Here is a 22,364-nt window from a genome sequence, read left to right as displayed (position 1 = left end):
AATTGCCAAGTGCTCTAAAGTACAGACAGCTAACAAAATAACCCCAGTACATCTAATATTACCAGTTTGTATCTCGCATGCTCCTCTATGAAAGAGGCACACATCATGTCAATTGATTTTGAATGGTATTTTTTCCTCTCATGGACTCTTTTCCAGGCTGCTCTTCCTGCTGAAGGAACGCAGCTGACACACCTGAGCTGCTTCTGGGAGTCCTTGAGGAAAAACACTTCAGAACGTTTTCTTAGACAATGACCCTTCCTGACCGCATTTAAACGTAATGTGTGTCCCTGTCTCTCCACAGATATTAAGCTCCAACGATTCGTCATGAACACCTTCTGTGACCCGGATCTGTCCAAAGTGACGGATTGCATGGAGCATGCCCTGAAAGCAAAGTTCCCCCGCACTCGATACAGCGCTGGGTGGGACGCCAAGCTGGGCTGGATCCCGTTCTCCTATGCGCCAGCCTTTATCATTGACAGCATGCTCAACACTGTGCTGCCCAGACCAGCGCAGAGTGCATAGAGAACCAGCAAGACTGAAACTACATGGCAAATCCAACCGTGCTGTCAAGAGAAACATCGCCACTGTGACAGGCAGGGGAATGAAACAGGGGGTTTCAGCTTGACAGCTTCAGATTTTTTTTTTATATATAAATGTTGAAGTGTTCATATCTAATAAAATATTTCCATTCGTTTTCCACGCCATACACATCTATTCACTAAGCAGGTCTCAAATGTGCAGTTTGGAAGGAGTACTTTAATTTGAAAGCATGATTTCTGGTACTGGATTAAAGAGACCTGGCTGGCCCCACCCCTTCCTGTCATTAACCAACCAGCTGCTTCCCCTGGTGATTGACATGCCTTCAATCATGCTTTTACCCAGAAGACACTACTGAGGTGAGATGCTCCAGGAAGAGCAACGGATGGTCCTGTGAAAAAGGCAAGGAAGCTGAGAACGTTCTCTAGCCTCAGGGCAGTACCAGATGTTTAAAAATGGAAACTCACAATTGAGAGCTACATAGTAAATGAAACAGTACGACACGCAGGGACGGTTGTGTTACCCTGGTCTTCATTGCTGCTTACTGAACGTCTACCTGGGTACAGGTAGCCATGTATTTACGAATGTGCAGCACAAATCCAATCCAACCATGTAAACATGCCCTGAACCCTGCAGCTCTACTGCTGGGCATGTCATTCTATGAAGCTATTCTGCAGCCCTTAATAAAACTTGCTTCACAATTGAATTCTAAGTGCCATGGTTAAGCTACTTTCCGCACTACAGATAGAAGGCACAGAACATACTAATATCCATCGACACATAATCAAGCAGCAGCTGGAACCCTTGGCGATAATCCTTTATGTACAGGATACTCTCAAAATATCTTCTGTTTAAAAATGCCCTAATATTATAGAGTGCTAATATAGCATAAGGATAAAACAATATGAAACTCTTGAATTTCACATGCAAACTAGACAAGCAGCCCAGAGAGCAGCAAGCTGAGGCTGAAGGAAAGAGTCAGGAGTCAGTCCCTCAGTGATGTCACTCCTGGAGGCCAGGATGCTCCCAAGAGAAATCTTGTTCAAGGGCTCCCCCTGGTGGTTTCCTTACTGTTAAACGGCACCAGCCTTCACTCTATTCTAGAGCAGGCTCCACCTCTATTAGGAGAGTTTGAACATTTTGAAACATGTAAACTCAGTAAGTTCACTGCCCATCATTCCCACTCATTACTTTTCTTTAGTATTTCTAAATGTAGCACTCGGATTTGTGATGGATGATATTTGCAACATGTCCAGGCATGTTATGTTCAACACTGGTCCTGGATATTTTTTAGCATTGCAGTTTCAGAGCTGCTATAATTTATACTAAACTAACATTAAAATGTGTTTAAAATGAAAGTTAGTTTCAGACTATGGTAATCTCAGGTCAAGCTCATATTTACAGTCCTTGGAGTCTCAGCACATTCTTCTTTCTGATATTGTGTAGTGTTTGTGTATTGTGTCCATTGATTTACCAATGATGTGTGAATACAACGAGGGGTCTTCTTTTTCTTCTAAACATGGCAGTGTGTTGAGTTACTGGAAGAACATGCCCCACACCCAGGCCAGACCACATCCAGCACACAGGTTTTAATAATGTGTATATATAAAATACACAATGACAGCATAGTAAAGCCTCATTGTTAATTACTATTATATAATATGCACATACTTAGAATTGGCATACAATAGAAACCACAGCTGGATACAGTAGAACACCACCATTTCAAATGAATATATTCACTTCATTATTTTTATCATTACATGTATCTTTTACTACACAACAAATGTAATTTCATTCCTCAAAATCACCCGGGGGCAGTGCAGAGGCCTGTGCCTGACTAGGCTGTGATTAGGTAGAGCAGAGGGAATGAGGTAGAGCAGAGGGAATGAGGTAGAGCAGAGGGGGTCCGTGGGAAAGCAAAATAAAAACAGCCACCTCGCACCGACAAATCCCCAGCTTCACAGCGCAAACATCTTGGGCAGAACGTAGCACCTGCTGCTGGATTGCACTTGGCACACATTGTATAAACGTGACTTAACGCTTGTAGCGGGTGGTGCGATTAGCCTGGTGACTACATCCCGTCGTGGGAAGGGTCAGCAGTGGATCGCTGGATAAAGACAGGCTCTTGGCACAGGAAAGCGAGTGGCATTGAGAATCAGCAGCGGATCGCGGGATAAAGACAGGCTCTTGGAACAGGAAAGCGAGTGGCAGTGAGAAGCAGCAGCGGATCGCTGGATAAAGACAGGCTCTTGGAACAGGAAAGCGAGTGGCAGTGAGAAGCAGCAGCGGATCGCTGGATAAAGACAGGCTCTTGGAACAGGAAAGCAAGTGGCAGTGAGAAGCAGCAGTGGATCGCTGGATAAAGACAGGCTCTTGGAACAGGAAAGCGAGTGGCAGTGAGAAGCAGCAGTGGATCGCGGGATAAAGACAGGCTCTTGGAACAGGAAAGCGAGTGGCAGTGAGAAGCAGCAGTGGATCGCTGGATAAAGACAGGCTCTTGGAACAGGAAAGCGAGAAGGCAGCTGGATAAAGACAGGCTCTTGGAACAGGAAAGCGAGTGGCAGTGGAGTACAGAGACGGCTCATCACCGGCCTCACCAAGAATTCCCAAAGGCATTCTGCACATTGATTTCATTTAATTGAGAAATCTAACACAGATAAGCATGGTTAAGGTCAATCTAAGAAAAGGGTTTAAAAATAACTAACAGATTTGTTTGTTGTTTTCTCAGTATTTATTTAAAGATCTGTAAATTACTAACAATTAAGATCATTGTATATGCATTCTGAGACAAAAAGTCAAAGGTCAATTTTAAAAAGACCAATACCTATTTACACATTCGTTTCTCTGAAAAAGACGAGTCTACATTGAATTTTGTTTTGTGAATTTTAGGAAAGACATAACTCATTGATTTTTGCATAGAAATTAGATTTTTTTTTTTTTTTTTTTTTTTTAAATATATAAATGTATCTGCTTTCTTTAGCCTTCTATGGCATACAGAAAAATAACATGATGACCTTTCAATTTCATAGCTTTAAAACGTCTTTACATCTCATCTTTGAAACAAAACTAAACAAAAAAATAGCATGACTTCTGGCTAAATATTAAGCTATAATAGATGCTATGCAGTAAAAAGCACTTGTGAGTAAGGCTCAGTCAGCACGTGGATTTCTACAAGAAATCAGTTATTAGGAATTCAAACATGTTCTCTGTAGCTGTGTGCCTCATAGTTACTGTGTTTCAGAAGTAGTGTTAGCCCATTCAGTCCATCGTTTATCACTTTTTTATACTCAAGCAGCACATTTGCGGTTAACATCAACCCCCGGTTCATGTCCAGCCCTCGCCTTTCCATTCAGGTCAATGGGCTGAGATGCCAGGTCATCACCCCATCCTGTATCCTTTACACCGTGTAATGGAGGAAAAGTGAAAATGGTAATGGTGAAAAGTCTTGTTCTGTCTGCTCTGGAGAGGAGGCTGTCATGGAAACATGTCCGGCCTGTTCTTCACAGCCACAAACACAAGCCTCAACTCTGCAGGAGATAAGAGCTTCCTGCATCATTCTACACGAGGCCTGTTGGAAGTATAGACACACACCACACACAGGCACTGCTGGGCTGATCACTGGATTAAACAAATCTCAATACAATTAACTGTTTAATATGCACTAAAAGCCACCACCTGTGCATGGTTTAGAAGGAATCTGATTACAGAACTTCATCTAGTTTGTTCTCAGAGGATCCCAGCTATTCATCAGCAACATAGCTAACTTATTCCATACCCTCACGACTCTGTGTAAAGCATTTCCTACCTTCTGTCCGAAATCTCCACTCAAGATTGAAATGTGACCTCCTTTTAAGGCTTCAATAGGCTCAAATGCCACAATGCCTGGAACGAACGGCATTATTCTAACTGCAGTTTCACCAACACATGACACAACCAAATCACACAGGAATATTATAACCAAGCATTAACACATCACCCTTTGATCTTTTCATCGATTCATTCTATGAATCCAACTAAAAGTGGCTGTGAAGATCAGGGCAGTGAGGGGCAGATCTATGGTTGATTCGTGAATCCACAGAACACTGTCGACTCAGTGAAACCCCAGTCAGAACAAACAGAAAAGCAAATACCATTTTATTATACAACTTTAACAAATTAGCCAATTATAGAGTTACACATTTCAAACGTAACGCATAGAAAGGGCTTGCGGATTCAGTCTAGCACTTCAGATTCCACATTGCTTTTGCATTTCTTTCGTTTCACCAGTGTCCAAACAAGCTTACAGTCCACTCAGAGGAACTCGAGACAACATTCCCACAATGAGACAAGCAACCAAGCATAACACAAGAGAGCAAAAACCAAATCAACAATCAAATGAATCTCATTATCAAAGTAGTATTACATTAGGAAGAACTATTTTAAGTGGCATAAACAATTCAAAGTGTTGAACAGGTAAGTGCACAGTTTATCATTCCCAACGGCACTCGAATCAATGAATTATTTACAGATTTGAAACATCGTTGTCTATCCCTTACTTCCATGAAATCATTGTGGCCTAACAACGTACACAAACATACACACCTTCAAATGCATTCCACACAAAAGATGTCAACTCAACATAAGTTAAAAAATGTATATTTTATTCATGGAAACAATAAAAGGGCAGAATAGAAAACAATCAGGAACATTGTCGTGCTGCGTTGGCAGGCATGAAAGCATCACCCTAATGGCACTGCCTCACCATGTGGGATCAAGCCCAGGAGAAGCAACGGGACTGGCTCGTCCCGGGTTCAGCTGGCACGAGGGAGGAAGGTTGACCTTCTTTGGCAGTTTCTACACTTTTGACAAAGTCAACCAGCCTTACTGGTCACAATTATTATTATTATTTTTTTTTATGAAACTATAGAAAGGCACCACCGTACAGACTCAGAGTTCCGTCCTCCAAAAAGGTACATGGACAGACACTACAGATTTAACTAAGATAATTAAAAACAAACTACTTGCTTTCACAAAATCCAGTTGAGATCAGGATGAATATTTGCTCTCCGCAGCAATCCCATTTCATGCGTTCATACTGAAGGGTAATGTTGTACAGCTCCTCATATGAGCCGGCAGCTGCTGTTGGGAGCAGCGCTCTCCGTTCATGCACAGGCTAGATCCCAAGCAGCTCCTGGTGCACTGTACAGGAGTGTTCATGGGCTAGCCTGAATCACGTTGACAGTATTTCTCGCGCACTCTTTGCTGTCAGAGAAAGTACACTCTACTTGATTCAAGGTAGCCATTGAGCACCATATTACAAGTCCTTAAATCTAAATAAAACAGAAGAAATCCTGATAGTTTCCTAAACTTGTCTATAGAACTCGATGTGGTTAAATGTTTCCCACTGACACAGAAAGCGAGATCTGCTCTCCGTGATGTTGACGTGGAGCTGCTGCTAACAGGTTCCAAAGGGGAAGGGCCCTCCAATGCATGTTCCAATTGTGCAGACACAGAGGCTGCTCACTGTAAACAGGACGCCTGCCACCTGCCACTTTGCACTCTCATCTGACTGAGGAAATACCCAAGGACATTGGCATGGGCAGATTAGCTCCACTTGGCACAGAAACCCAACATAAAGGGCGCTCCGGAACATTAAGAGTTGCGACCCATTCAATGGGGAATTTGTCTAAAAGTTTGAAGTTCATTCAAAATGTTTTGGCACAGTACAATGATCTAAAACGTGATTTTATTACATGTGGATGAATCTAAATTGTGGCTTGGGTTAGGGTTCCTAAGAATGTACATGTGTACCTCCCAATGGTTTGATATTGTTTATATGTTCTTGTATTTCTACTTTGACTTTCCACTCTTCAACCCTATTATCACTTTTAAAATTACATTTAAGGATGTATTGTATAAAAATATGAACATTCAAGCCATTTCACTAGACACTGCAGAACTACAGTGTGTGCCTCAAGTGTGTTTAAGACTTAATAGGCACTGAGTGTGCAGGTGCAACTGTGCGCTTTTAAACTATTTTAATAGGCAGTGCAGAAAAATCGGGATTTAGACTTTGAAACAATCAAACAAGAGTGAAAATGACTCTCGCCTGGACTTTGTGAAAGCTTTAGTTTTTTCCTACATTCTTACAACAAATATATATGTGTGTGTAAAGCACAGAAATTAGCACAATCCCCAAAAATACAAAATTGCAATCATTCAGAGTTTAAGCTAAAAAATAAAGTGGATGAATGACTTTGTTGGAGGTTTGTGGCAGCGAGTCTGTGTGCAGTTACATCACTTCATAACCGCTGCGGATAGCTTTCATCAGCACACAGGCAAACACGATGCCCAGGAGCTGAGAAAACAGAGAGAGAATAATCATTAGCTCTTTCAAAACACACTTTGTTGTTTACCGATTTTAATCAATGTTACCCATTTTATATTTGAAGGTTCTACCAGTTGGGAGGACTCGTGATCTTTTCCCAGCCTATTCCCAAGCACTTTAAATCAAACCAGCTTGCATGACTCGCCCTGCTCTCCAGGAGCTTTTACAAGGGGAGCTGCTGCACCCTACACACACACACACACCCCTTCCTGAGGGACTCGCTGGCAGACATTACAGCAGAAGGAGAAGTAACAGTTTGCTTCAGCCTCATCAACAGTACAGCAGAGGGAGGTGAAGGCATCATCTCAACAGTACAGCAGAGGGAGGTGAAGGCATCATCTCAACAGTACAGCAGAGGGAGGTGAAGTAACAGTTTGTCTCAGACTCGGTTACCTGGAAGAAGGCAATTCCCAGCGCCACTCCCACCACAATGAGAATATTCTTCTGGATCCAGGTATTAATGGTCTCCACACAGCCCTGGGAGGGATGAACGTGTCACACACACACAATTTCACTGCATTTCCTTCTCATTTGGATTTGTTCAAACTCAGTTCTGCTCCCCAGTCAGGAATGTACTTTATTAATTACTAATTTTGATTTATTTACGGGTTCATGATTTTTTTCTCTAAAACATGGAAAGACATTCAGAGGATGACAGAAAGGTCACATTGATAGAAAATCTCAACACCACAAAACATTGGGTCAACTTCTGAATGTCAATAACCAGCTGGACTTATGAAGAGTTTAATTTAAACACGACACAGCGCAGCTAGCGTGGACACAAGCATGACTAATTGTTTTCTTTAGGGGAGGAACGTTCACAATACAAATAAGGATCCATTATTTCTCTGTAGTGGAGTTCCAGGAATTCATATTTTACTTTTAAAATGGATTTTCTGAGACCAACAAAATTACAGCAATACCTGTTAGGTAAGATTTACTGGAATTAGTTTGTTGGCACCGTGTACTTCAAATATATTGTACTGTATTGAATAAGTGGCTGTGTACATGTGTGCGTGTCCGCATGTGTGGCCGTACCTTCTGGTAGATATCGCGAGTGATGTTATTCCCACAGCCAGGGGCGCGAGTCTTGCAGCAGGAGTCTGGGACACTGTTGTTGTGTCGGATGTTGAACCAGTCAGTGTAGTTATTGGAACCGCAGCAGTGGAACTAAGAAGAGAGCAGGCATGACAGTCACACAGTGTTCCCAGCCTCGCCAACAGCTTTACAGCTAGCCCAGATATTTAAACAGGTCATCTATTAAAGCAGAACGTCACATTCACCTACAGCAGGGAAATCGACCAAATGCAGCAGCGTCATGAACATCACTTTCCAAGTGTGCTTTTCAGGCGTTTGACTAAGAGGGTGCCACGTTTACATTGCTGTAGACATGTGAACTACCTGCAGTAAACCACAGAGCACTGTTTAAAACAATGAAAAAAATACTGCTATAATAATATTAAAAAATCCAATTTCAGTTGGGTATTAAACATCATTTCACAGTTACTATAGTACCAAGTAGTACATAATACACTTCTATTAAAGGTAGAAAAGTGAATTAGAGACACAAGGAAAAGTTATGCGCTTGTGTTGGAGTATAGAGGATTCAGAACACCTCAGAATGAAGGTTATTTCAGCTTTTTAAACACTGGATAGTCAAGAAGCAATTAACACCCTGTTAAAGTCTGTTTTTAGTAAAACGAGATTGTTTGTTATATGCATGTCTTTGCGAGCACAGTACAGCAAACTACTACTGAACTCTAAATAACACTGTCTAAACTATATACAGTCAGCAACACTAAAGAATGGCAGCGAACTCCATTGAATGCAATAGTTTCATACAACTGCATAGAAGTCACATCTAATAACCGTTTTGTTGTTATTTTGTAATGGTTTTCTATTCATATTGAATTCCTCTGGTCTTTGGCTCACAACCAGACCTGAAGCGTAGCTTCTAAACTCATCACTTCATTAAAAAAAAGACAGAACTTGGGCAACAGCAAAATTCTTTGATACGTTTAACTGCAACTGCCAGACCTACAGCTAGGTGGCGGTGTGGGCGTTTTAGACCAAGGCACAGACAGATTAAACAAAGTGAGTAATGCTTAAAGGATTTGCGAACAGTTTTTTTTTTTGCAGAAATGTAAAGTTTAGTGTCTGTTATAAACATCCTATCTTTTTTTTGTTGTTAGTAACCTAAAAAGGCAGAATAGGGTCAACCTGTCGATAATTTGGTGCACTTCAGCTTAGCCTGAAAGTTGAGGTAGCGCGTCATGTGACCTGATTATGTACAAGATGCCCTTTGTCAAAAGCTGTGGCTTTACCCTGAACCAAGTCAAACTGGTTTTTAAAGTTGAGATGGACATGACATTCAGCCATATCAACACAAGTAGGTCATGATTCAATAAATGAAGAGTTTTAGATGTTTGTATCAGGCGGATAACAGACCTAGCATTCAAAAAATAAACCCAACCACCAAGGCTAGAGCTGTCAGCAACATGACAAAATAGACAGATAGATGCCTTTCCATAGAATATTCTTAAATGAAAACACACACATTGTTTGCAATAACCACTTTAAAAAGTACAAAGAACAAAAAAAACTATTCCATTAAAAGCACACATTCGATGTGTTTAAATTCATTTTCATATCAATGCTGTATAAGGTTATTGAGCGACCTTATGAGGTTGGCCGAGAGTGTGGCTTTCAAATAACTGCAAGAACATTCGATAAACAGCTTCAAATAAATTTACGAATGCACATTTTTATTCACTTTTACCATAATGTGTGGGCTTTTCCATATAGTAAAATAGGAGACCTACGAAATGATGTATATTGGGTGAAGTTTCCTGGAATGATTTGGTTGTTATCTGAACAGTATATGGATTTGCAGATTTCTTTAACACTGGCACACTCACGTCAGCCTGGATTGTATCCACGGCCTCCCTAAAATCCGCACTCTGGTTATATTTCTTCATGGAGTCTTCCAACGCTGTGCTAAAGACGTCTTTCACCTGGGGAGAGAGGAGTAGGGAGTCAATACAAACCCCCAGAGACAGGTGGTACCGGGCAGAGATTCAAGTGTCCAGTCCCTGGTCCTGCATCACCACTAGGCCTAAAGATTCTGTTACAAGCAGCATTGAAATAGTTGTATAAATTTACGAGTAATATAAACCTTGACCGTTTTGATATTTTTATTTCACACATCATAGGTAAATCAATTTGGGAATACTTTTCCTCGGGCACATTTCTGCAGGAGATAGAACTGATAAACATGGCAGTGTACAATGCTGAAGACTGAGATGAGTATTGAGGGAATCAGCATTGCTACAGGAGGAAGTGTGATCTGGATACCTGCCACCCTTAGAAGAGCAATGATTTTTCTCCCGAGTAAACGTGGAGAAGTGTATTCCCCAACTGAATTAGGAGTCGCCAACATGCTTAAAAACGTTAGGCTGCGATACAGACAAACAAAGGACATGCAAAGGTACCACACACACCTTGTCTTTGAAGATGTACCCAGCGATGGCTGCTGCAATCTCCACCAGGAAGATGAGGGTTAACAGCACAGCAAACTGAGGAGAGCATTGCAATAAGAGCTGGGTCATTTTACTGGTATAAAATACAGGAACACGTTGATATGAAGAAGCCATTTAAAGGGGTGGGGAAAAATTCTGTTATTTACTTTCTATAAGATCTAGTGTTAGATAACACTGTGTAACAACAAATTTATTTTTTTTTGTTCCTGAGTAGTAAGTGTTATTTCCTAATTGCTTATGCCTCAAAAGTATACAAAACAGCTATTATTCCCCACAAACTTTGCTTTTGTGACCAGGACAGTGATATTTCAAAATATCATTATTTCCAATGGGAAAATGGGCAAATGTGTGTCTTTTCGTTCACATAAAGTCAGAAAAAAAACAACACATGAATCCAAATTAACATGTATTTATACTAAAGTAATACAAAAAGATGACTACAAATGATTTAGAAGTGAGTAGTTTTTCGAGATTTACAATTATACTGTAAATACAGTACAGTTCGGCCCTCCTCATTGGTGGCAGCATCACAGTACAAAGAATGTACTTGATGTTTTGGTGACAAACCCACAAGAACAAAACTTGAGCCAATGCTCCCTCTGGAATGGCCAGCATGTTCTCCATGACATTTCGTCAGTTTGTGTCGAGAGTCAGTTATATCCGTACCATCGTGACCATGCAGTAGCTCTCCTTCCACGCACCGCAGCAGCCAAAGAAGGCGATGAAGAAGATGACCACGCCCACCACGATGATGACGATGGGTGCGCCCGAGGCAGAAGCGTTAGTGATCATCAGGGTCTTGTGGAGGCTCATCTGAACCATGATTCCAATCACAATGAGCGCGATCCCACAGATCTGGGGGGGGGGGGGAGAGAGAGAGAGAGAGAGAGAGAGAGAGAGAGAGAGAGAGAGAGACTGATTAGCTACAAAGCATGCCAGTCAACAGGGGAAGCAGCTGGTTGGTTAATGACAGGAAGAAGCCGTTAAAAGGGGTGGGGAAAATGTAACACTCCAGGTGACCACGAAAGTGCAACAAGACCTGAAAGGCATGGGTTGCAGAGGGATTCTTTAACCCAGCGTAGTTCAAGGTCATGTTTTAAAATAATGACGTGTTTACTACAAGGTGTTTTAGAAATACTTCAAGAACATGACACGTTTAACTGGAAGTCTTTTTCAATGTAATTGAACACTTCTAGTCCGAATGTTTGTCACTGAATTTAAGTCTTTCAAAACTGCAAATGAAATCTGTATAACAAATGGAACAAGACATGAAATTGTTAGCTTCAGTAAGTTTTGTTTTGTATTTCAAACACAGTGCATATGATTTCATGTTTTCCTGTTCTTTCTATGAAAGCTTATAACTTGGCTGATTTAGTTTATCCTTTTAGAATCTCCATGTTCTCGGTCCACAGACCTACAGATGAAATGGTTTCTCCAATCCTGTACGTGAGAAACACTCTGAAAAGGGGGTTTGTTTTTTCCACAGGCTACGCCAGTGTCAATATTGAACAATTAGATAAAACGGAGGCTGGCCCTGCGACTGCTCACCTCAACAGGTGCATTAGGTTAGGATCCCAGTGATTCAGCACTAACATGACTAGGTAACCCATTCCATGCCCTCACCGCTTTATGTGAAGTGTCACCTGTATCCTCATTACAACCTCTCTGTATTTGTACTCTTCCCTCTATAACCAAGCTGTGTTTGCCTTTTAAACTCTTATTTGCTGTGCAGAAGATGACAATGGGTTCCGCTGTTTCCTGGGAACCCCAGTATTTGATCCCCTGCAACACCAAGCTCTCTCTGTCCTTTAGCTTGTGTAGAGTCTCTCTAAAAGCAATGACATGTTTGATCACAATCATAGGACATTCCATGACAAATCAACCCAAAAAACAAAATTACCCCTCTGAGTTACACCAAACTGTGTGTACTGAAAAAATAAATGTACCGGTAAAGGGGTCAAAAGTTGGTATTTTTTGGACCACCCAACCTTTAAATCAGAAAACTGTAGGTGCTAGAGACCTGTGTTAGGAGTTTTTATTGGAAATTGCTGGAAACCCATTTGTAAATCAAACAAGTTATCCCTCAACAGTTTCTGACCTTTGTCCTATGGGGGAACACCCAAAATTAAATTTGAAAGAAATTTCATGTAAAATGTCAGTGAATTTTACTGTACTTAAAATTAACCTTCAAGTTTTGTAAAAGTTGTAATACTTTCTTATACAAGAATGGCACAGACAGAAGGAAAGCAGTCTGGTCTATGAAGCCCACTGTTCCGTCTCGCTTCACTGTGTATGAAGCCCACTGTTCCGTCTCGCTTCACTGTGTATGAAGCCCACTGTTCCGTCTCGCTTCACTGTGTATGAAGCCCACTGTTCCGTCTCGCTTCACTGTGTATGAAGCCCACTGTTCCGTCTCGCTTCACTGTGTATGAAGCCCACTGTTCCGTCTCGCTTCACTGTGTATGAAGGCACAGGGCTCTCTGGGAATGTCCTTCTCCTTCCTGAAGTTCATCTGAAGCCCACTGTTCCGTCTCGCTTCACTGTGTATGAAGCCCACTGTTCCGTCTCGCTTCACGTGTAGACGATGGGAGCTCAGGTGACTGCACTTTGACTTTATGAATGAATAAGCTTAACATCAAGGCACAGGGCTCTCTGGGAATGTCCTTCTCCTTCCTGAAGTTCATCTGAGCCACGCTGCCCATAGTCACAGAAAGCTATCATGAGCAAGCTTCACTCACAGGATTGACATACATTCTCACATGTTCCTCAGCTGCACAATGCAGACATTTGAACTGTAACCTGGTATTAAAGGTAATCGTAGCGCGCGAGTTTGCTCGTGCTGTCAGGGATATGGGGGAATCCTGCGAGCCTCGTCTTGTGGACAGGATTAAGAGGCTCTTCTGCATTGAGAAGGCAAGGTCAACTCAAAACAAGACCTGCTACAGCTATAGAAACATGTGGTGTTCACTTTTTACCTATTACATAGAATTTTATAAAATGTTCATATCTCCAAGTTTCCATTACAAATTTAAATTCAAAATGTTTTAAAATTCACCACTTGGTTTTAAACAGTATCACGACTAGGCCTGCTCCTTTTCAACATTTTTTTTTCAGGGGCTCACAAAATACCATAATAAAATCACTCGTCTTTCAGAGCACGTTTTGCCACTTTTGGTTTAGAGTCGTTTCTGACTCACCGACTACCTCAGGCCTCACTCAATCACTTGGTTTTACACAATGCTTTGTTCTTCGCGTCTCTCTTGTAAACCAGCAGTACTGAACACTGATCAAAGTACACATTGCATGCACTTCCCGTGATGGGATATAAAGTTTTCAGAGCCTTGCAAGAAACAATGGACTACAACTCCAAGGAAAATCTATTATAATACTGAGATGTTTGTTACTGGAAATTGGTCTGCAGTTCACACGGTATTTCACAAGCTTCCAGTTTTGCTACAAATGATACATCTAGAGCTTGTTTGGCGTGTCATGTGACACAGCATTACTGTTTTATCAGCAATGGCAATGACCTTCCATTGTACAGACTAGCCGGTGACACAGCTGCGGGCTCTATAAAACAAAACACAGGATGACCTGCCCCCCACAGGCTACTGAGTCACATGACAAGCCACAGCTAAAAAACATCATGTGATGCAGCAGCCCTCAACACCACCTTACCCACAAACACAATCTCCAGCAGCTCAAACTGTATCATGTTTGCTGTACAAGATAGGCTTCTGCACAGAGGACTGCACTCACACTGAATGTGTGTAAAGATGTTACCCCAATAAACCACGCTTTACTTGTTCCACTTTCACAAGCACCACCTTACACAATCAAACACAAACATTCAGAAAGGGTGCAATTAAACATGACATTGAAGTGTGAAGAGCTCCTGTCATTGCCTGCCAACTGACCAGTGACAGTTTGTTGGCAAAAGCTAGAACTTAACCAAACCAACAGACATTTAAAAAATAAAACACAAATAGTGTTTTTTGCATAGGAAACCCATCCCACCCCCTCAACAATCTCTGTGTTAAGAAGGGTCCCCTATCCTCTGTCCTAAGTGGCTTAATCTTAAACTGGGTCCTCTGGTCCTGGATTCTGTGCCACGCATGAAGTATTGGTTCACTATCAATTCCTTTTAGATTTTAAAAGACTTCAAATCTCCCCCCCCCACTACTCTTTGTTCCAGCTCAGATTCAGTTCTCTCAGCCCTGGATCTTCAGCTTGATCCTTTAAGTCTTGGGACTAGAGAGGCTGCTCTTCGGTGGACCAGGGTACTAATGGAGCGATGGATTTCTTGTAGTGCGAGATATTACTTGCAGCTTCTGTAGACTGGTTATAAAACCTTAGACTTGCTTTTAGATTGCAAGCTTTCCCAGGACTTAAACATATAATTATAATAATTCATCCCACATGGTATCCTAAACAAATGACCCCTATTTAAAGCGTTATTGCTTCCATCAGTAAACTGGTACTCAAAACAACGGACTTCATGCGTGACTTAACATATTATACAAGGTTTCTTCTTAAAGATGTCTATGCTATATGTGTAACAACTCTGGAAGGGAGGAATGCTTTTAAAACATGACATGTTGGTATTTGAAATACTTCAGGTTTAGCCTTTGTGTTGTTAACAAGGCCAGGCTTTGAGGTCTGTGTGTGAATTCTTGAAATGCAGGACCATGCTCTACACATTATAAATCCACGTCATTAATGTGCTCCAGACCCCCTGCAGTGCTTGCGTGACTTTCTTTGCAGTCTCTCCACGTGTTACACACATCACAGCATTTTTTTATTCACCCATCCTACATGAATCAACGAGGGAGTTGCTTCTCTTTCCTGTCTTTTGTAACACTAAGTGACTGGTTTACATGCTAATTGTGAAAAGGCACATGGCAACATTGTGAAAGGCACATGGCAAGTTACTGACAGTGAGTCATTATTCTACACATCTCTTTCTGAGCACAATGTTTGATCACTGCAACACTAACCTTAACGGAATGCAGGCTCAGAGCGCATATACACTCAAAGGCCAATTAAACTCATCTTATCAATTTGTACTATTAACAAGTATCATTTATACACCCATTACCCAGTTTAATATGGCCAAGTGGAAAGTCACCTCACAGCCGCAGCCCACTTTCTCCTCCGAACTGAAGTCAGAATGGGCCGCAGCCTCCAATCCTGCGGTCACCGCTTCTCACCTGCCTGTTATACAGCACACGTTGCCAAGCTAGTAAACTCTGGAGGCACCAGGCACTTATACATGAAGACCCAAGCCTCATTTACAATATGGTCTGAGAAAGCAAGACGATACAAATCGCAAACACAATAAAAACGTGTGTGTTTCACAGTTAAACATTTATTAAAAAGCAGAAGTGTTGTTCCATTCAAAATGGATCATTTTCTCTAGTTATTACACAACAAATGCTCCTAAATATTTAAATGCTGACCTGAAAACAGTACTTCATTGTAGAATATTTCGTTTTTTTGTCAACGTTTTAAAGAAAATCAATTTTTCACCATCACTGGATTATTAAACATAATAAAAACCATAAAAGTAAAAACCATGCGAAATTGTCCCTTGTACAGCACAGAGCGATCATTAGCAGAAATATTTCCGATCTTTGACGCAGCTTTATTTTTTTATAAATGAAGTCACCACCTACTGTTTTTACCCTGGTTTTCTCCGCAATTTGGAATTCCTATTATTTTTATTCCTGTTCACCGCTGCAACCCCCCGGGGGGGGAAACAGAGGCTGAAACACACGTCCTCAGATCCAATTTGTTAAAGAAATCGTGCAGCTCTATGCAGTGTGTGTTCAATCACTTGTTCAAGTTCATTTCTGCACATATAGCGCTGGTGATTTTTATTAAAAAAAGGTGGTTTTATTCAAACTAGTAGATAAACATCTGACCACTGAAACAAACTATTTCAAGGGCATATAAATAAAATTGTTAAAACATAAAAAGGTGCCACCAATTTAATCTTCTGTGGCTGTGAAAGATTTCACCCCTTCCAGGAAGCCGAGCACGGCGAACTCAACCACAAACAATGGGAAGTGACAAGACTGAACACACAGCAGCCAGACTCCAAGCAACGTTCTACTGTCAGCTGAAGCGTTCCAGAGCCCCTGCTGCGTTCACAAGAAACTCACTACTTCACCTTGCTGTATCCCGGGACTCCAGATCGCAGCATATTTTTCAACATACTCCTGATAGTTTTTACTTTTTTTTGGTGTGGGTGTGTCACATTTACATAAAAAAAAAAAAAAATTGAATCTGAAAAATAACTAATGTCCTGCAATCTTCATTGACTTTCCAACAAACCCTCCCTTTAAAATTCATCAATCCACAGTATGGGACATTATCTACCAATTTCCAGTGGCACTCAGACCTACTACAAATAATCGAAGGAAGTCATTCGAATGCAATTCAAAACAACTCAATCTTAAACAGAAACTGCAGCAACATGCCTGAGGCTGCTGTGAAGAGAAGCAAGACTGGCATGGGGTTGGGCTCCAGTTAACAGATCAGGGAGGGCATTTACACCAGAGAAACTACAGACTCCAGGAATCTTTGCAATCCTGTACCAACAAACTAAAGCAAGTTCTGAGATCAACCAGCTGCTAGGAACTAGAAGCACTGAAGGGCTGAATGGCTTATCAGTAACTTCTCATGTTGTTATGTACACCACTATACAGCACAAAGTGATTGCAAAACGCACTGGTGAGATCACAGTTAAAATACTGTGCTAAGTACAGAAGTAGACAGATTGTTGAAACAGTTTTGAACTCATTTCCCAATCTGATAGTGAACAAGAAAGTGAAGCAATGCAACCGCTAGTTACACAGCACTCACAGAATAGCAGCTTGCAAGTCAAAGCATAAACACAGCAAAATAATGCAAAGAAAACTGTAAACCATTAGCAATCACTTATCAACTGACAAGCGATTATTCAGACAGTAATAGTATTCTAAGTGTGATCTTACCAGTGCATTACATTATCATTTAAATAAACGTGTACTCTTCACACAGGTAACCAAACAAATGCAACTTTATATTTTTTTATTTGTTAGAACATTAAAATTGATGTATGCAATTTAATCCAATTCTTCTAGAAGACTTTCAAAAGCACTGCAAACTTTTTTTTTTTTTTTTTTTTTTTTTTTTTTAGCATTCAACTTAACATATTTAAATCTGTTAAATAATTCAGGTTTTTGGTGGACAAGTTAATAAAATGCACGGTCCTAAAAAACACAATGAAATGCGCCCTAGGTAAACATCCTCAGTGATAGAAACTCAAATAGAAGCTTGACAAACAGACAGACGGCCTCAGTAGAGCTCCACATTAGATTACTCTCAATGTTCAAGGATGTGTCAAGTTTAATCACAACTGGATATCACATTGACGTATGAACAGGATACCTCAATATACTCTTAATAACTTGAGCTAAGGAAGTTTTATCATCACAAATGAATGAGCAGTTCATTTCAATAAACCACAGATGTAATCAGAAGCCTCTGCTATAAATGCATTGCAAATTCACCACATTTGGACACGATTTTGGCAAAACAGTCATGGTGTACAGCTGCCTCCACCATATAGCCGTTGCCATGGGATTTCATCCTGTGCGTGCTACCGGATTTAACTAGCTGCTCAAGATATAGCCTTGCACAACCATAGGCTTGGCCTAAAGATCTGGAAAAGATTCTCGCCAATAACCTATATTCTAAAACTAACTTTTCCTTAAAATCACATACACTTCAAGATTTGCACAGCACTCCATTAACATGCTGTTTTGTCATTAAATTGTGCACAAGATGTTCTAGCGGTGTACAGCTGGGTGGATCCAATATTCTCAATAGAAGGTGTAAGGTAGTTGCATTTTCTTATCGCTTGTGCAAATGAACTTCAAGGTTAAAGTTAAGCAAGCCGTTCTGAGAATAGTGTCTGTGTGCACTTGGTGGTGGCTGGGCCACAGGCAGAGCCTTGTTTAAATATGCAACTACTGCTACAGAAACAAACGCTACAGACAGAGAGAAATCAAGATTAAAACAGTCCGCATGCAAGAGAACATAAAATTCAAACTCTACAACAGTCAAACTGTTCAATGCACTGTTGAAAAGCTGCTACCATTTTAATAATCAGAATTATGTGGTATTCATTTATTAAAAGAAATTCAGTAATAAGCCCCCCCCCCCCCCCCCTTCCGACTGGCCTGAAGAGAGGTTTCACTGGATAATAAACATTTGAAATGTTTCAGGTTTAATAAAAACAGTACATTTATCACAAAACAAAGACATTTAACCAGCACTAAACAAAAAAAAGTCACTCACCCAAAATATGAAGTTAAAGATGAAGAGCAGATATTTGACACACTTCATTCCTCCTTCGACTGCCATTTTCAGTAGATTATCAGATCTCTGGAACACAAGAAACTCTGTGAAGATGAGGTAGACAGCGCCTGCTTTCATTAAACATACAAATACTTTAAAGTCCTGAAGTGTATTCTACAGAGCTTTACGTTTTAGACTTTGGATTTCCTTGTTTACAGTCCCAAGCTCTCCCCACACCTTGAAACCTGCCTGCCACGAAGTTTATACGATACCAGCGCGATCCAGTGTTTACTTACAGCAGTAGGAGGTTATAAAATGGCTACATTGTGTGCGTACATTAACTGAAACATTCCTATCGCTGGTCCACCTTTTTATTGGAGTACAACAGACATTCCACACAGACTGGATCCTGTGTTTTTACAATAATCTTTAAATATTTTTGAAAAACTAAATCTAAGAAAGAATAAAAATATTCATTTCATGGCAACGGAGGGTTTTCATGCGACGTCACATTTTCTCCTACCGCCATATTGGCGGGCAAAAAGCGCTGCATATCAATACGGTTGTTATTAAGTTTAACACGCTTACAGCGGACTTTTTCATAAAAAACGTACACTTAAGCGGGTTGGTGATTCTCGTCCTTCATCGTGAACAGAATCCTAAAGGCACTGCGTTGTGAATTTGAGTTTCCCCAAGTGCAGAGGTGCACTGCCAGGTGTATGTTGTGCTGTTGGGTGCACCAACAGAAGAGGACACAAAGGCTGATGACCCTCCTACAGGATTCCTGCTGATCCAGACAGAAGGGCAAAGCGGCTTCCAGCAATTAACAGATCAAAGCACCCTGAAGAAAGCCTGGTCAATGCACACGCTTGTGTGCTGAGCACTTCATAAAAGATTAACATCAGAAATATATTGGTAGTTCTGGTCTTGCGTTATGAATTATTAAGTTTAACATTCTCTTGCATAGCTGCTTTATCAGAAATAGTCCTGCTTGGCCGACACTAAAGATGGTGATTATATTCCTTACATAAAATATTACTGCATTGTTAACAGCAGTTCGTGACATGTAAAGCATAATGAAACTGCATTCATCTTCAAGTAATTTTAAACTAAACAGGAGTTTATGCACGTAACTTAACTGTTGTAAAACAGTACTATTGAAAATGTTTCATTTCTCAATTAGTAATATTTAATGGTACTTCTGTATGCCTTCCTCTGGGAAGTTGTGCAGGGAGCGGGGTTCTCAACTAAACAGCTCCAGATAGAGGAGGGGTTCATGGCTCAAAGTGCTGTAAAAGAATCAGGCACTTCTCTCTATCTTTTCAATTCCTGACACGGGAGGTGAGAAGTGTGTTCTCTGGCAAATAAGTCACACTGTCGTGTGGAAGACACCAAATTAGGAATAGCTGCCATCGCTGTTTTGCCCCAGGGAGAGGGGGCCTTGGCCCGGCCAGGGTGTCCTTTAGGGCACCGCGCACCAGCGACCCCTGTAGTCTGGTCGGGCGCCTGCGGGCTTGCTTGTAAGCTGCGTTGTCCTCCGACGCTGTCGCTCTGAGGTGGCTGCAGGGTGGGTCTGCAGTGTGAAAAAAAGCCAAACGCTTCGGAGGACAGCGTGTGCTCGTCTTCACGGGGGTGGCAGCAGTGAGCTGACCCTAAAACATGTTTGGATATGCCAAATTGGGAGAAAATAACAACAAATAATGGGCAACTACTAAATTAAAAAATAAAACCTGCTGGCAGCCTCTTTTGATATTACCACCACGGGTTTCTTATCCAGCACACAGTCTGCTATTACACACCGTCCAAAGGAGGTAGTTCAACTTCCTCCAAAGAAAGATAAACATTAAAAACAAATTGGCCTTACGTTTGAATAAAGGGAAACGGGTAGTTATAGAAATAATGTAATTTGTGCAGCAAAATAAGCTAACAGATTCTAGTAGCATCTGCCGTACTGTATTACACCGGCTCCAGACCACGGGGCCACTTCTACAGTAATAAAAGCGGAGTGTGACTCCAGGTTCGGTCCGTCCAACCCACTGTGGAAAAAGCCTGCCGTGGAAACCACGTTAGATGCAGGGGAACTACCCGAGAGACCTCAATTACATTCAGCTATATTTGTACACTATTAACACACACGCGTTACTGCTTTATCACGCATGTCAAAGTGCACCTTTAACGAAGGTTGCCATTAGCAACATACGATACGTGTATCATGCAACCATTGCGTTGGTTACACTGATCACAGTTCCGCCTTAAACAATAAACTCATACCTAGGTTAGCTAAAAACGACAGCTCTCCAAGTGCGGCTTTTATGAGAGACGCAAACATATACCAAGTATGAATAAGTGGTACATATTTCTAAAACACGTCTGATATTTATACACGTTTACAGAATAGGCCACTTTTTAAAAAAATATTAATAGCTAAAAAATAAAAATCTGATTTATAATCAATGACTGTGTGTTACTACAGTATTAATTTGATATATTGCTTTATAAAACAGGCTAAGGCAACAGGCTAAGGCAGATGAACTAGCCGAGGATTGTCACCGTGCGGCAGACTTTGCTGCGATCTAAACACACTGCAAACACCAGCCACCCTTCCTCGCCAGAGGCTGCTTCCAGTCACGATGCACTGGGTATTATTTGAACTTCAGAAACGTCTTCACCAAATCAATACCCTATTTTCCAGAGGCGGCTTTTAAAAGTGCGTGTGTGGTTAGTGTGCTCAGACAGTAATACAGTACGCACGGTTCGTATACACAGGATTTACTCTGAAATTATATTAAAAGCTATGCCGGGGGTTTCTGTAAGAATCGTTTTCCAAAACTACCGCACTTCAAGCCAACTAAGCATGACGTTGTGTTTTCTTAGACGATCCCCACGTCGCAGGGGAGTAACTTGCTTCCTCTGCTGTAGCTGGATACGACGCTTTTAATTACAAACAGTCCCTTTCACTGCGTAACTCAATTGCGTGCATCACACACACAGTGAATTCTGCAAAGACGATGATATCCGTCCTCAGTAGTTCACAGCGCATGCAACACTTACTTCGTGTTTACTGGCCGTATTAATCGACGCCGTCTTTATTAGCAGCAGTGATACAAAAGCAAGACCAACCTTATTAGTTACCGACGAGCTCCTCTGCAAACCCCAGCTGGCGCGCCCTGGTTCCTCTGCGCTCTTACTCTGTGCGCAAGAGGGCAAGTTCCTTACCTGACGTCATATTACCAGTCCCGAAATATCGCCCCCGCCCCCCCCCCCCCCGCCCCCCCCCCCCGCCCCGCCCCCCCCCCCCCCCCCCCCCGCCCCCCCCCCCCCCCCCCCCCCCCCCCCCCGCCCCCCCCCCCCCCCCCCCCCCCCCCCCCCCGCCCCATTTTGACAGTGGCGGTGCAACTTCCGCAGCACAGCGCAGCTGGACGAGAAGACCTTTGTGCCAACAGGCCTTATATGGTCGGGACAGTCCCGATTTCCCAGCAAATGTCCCGCGTCCCGATGCATTGGAAGAAAGTCCCGATATTTACCCATAGAAAAAAACAATCTTTTGTTGTGCCCAGTAGAGCTAGTGAAAA

General features: G+C 41.7%; 1 protein-coding gene across 1 annotated transcript; it reads right to left on the bottom strand.

Moving 5' to 3' along the window:
- Positions 1-5,159: 5,159 nt before the first annotated feature.
- cd63 (CD63 molecule) lies at positions 5,160-22,017 on the bottom strand. Its single transcript, XM_041241961.1, has 8 exons — positions 21,913-22,017; positions 18,793-18,879; positions 11,113-11,301; positions 10,408-10,482; positions 9,826-9,921; positions 7,946-8,077; positions 7,301-7,384; positions 5,160-6,877 (listed from the first exon to the last, which is right to left on the bottom strand). The coding sequence occupies exons 2-8, from the start codon at positions 18,856-18,858 to the stop codon at positions 6,812-6,814; spliced, it is 708 nt and encodes a 235-aa protein (XP_041097895.1). The 5' UTR covers positions 18,859-18,879; positions 21,913-22,017; the 3' UTR covers positions 5,160-6,811.
- Between the last annotated feature and the right edge of the window lie 347 nt (positions 22,018-22,364).

This window comes from Polyodon spathula, unplaced genomic scaffold (assembly GCF_017654505.1).
Source record: "Polyodon spathula isolate WHYD16114869_AA unplaced genomic scaffold, ASM1765450v1 scaffolds_843, whole genome shotgun sequence".
In the NCBI taxonomy this organism is placed as follows: domain Eukaryota; kingdom Metazoa; phylum Chordata; class Actinopteri; order Acipenseriformes; family Polyodontidae; genus Polyodon; species Polyodon spathula.
Note: the sequence above shows the minus strand (reverse complement) of the source record. Positions and strands in the feature narration are given on the sequence as shown.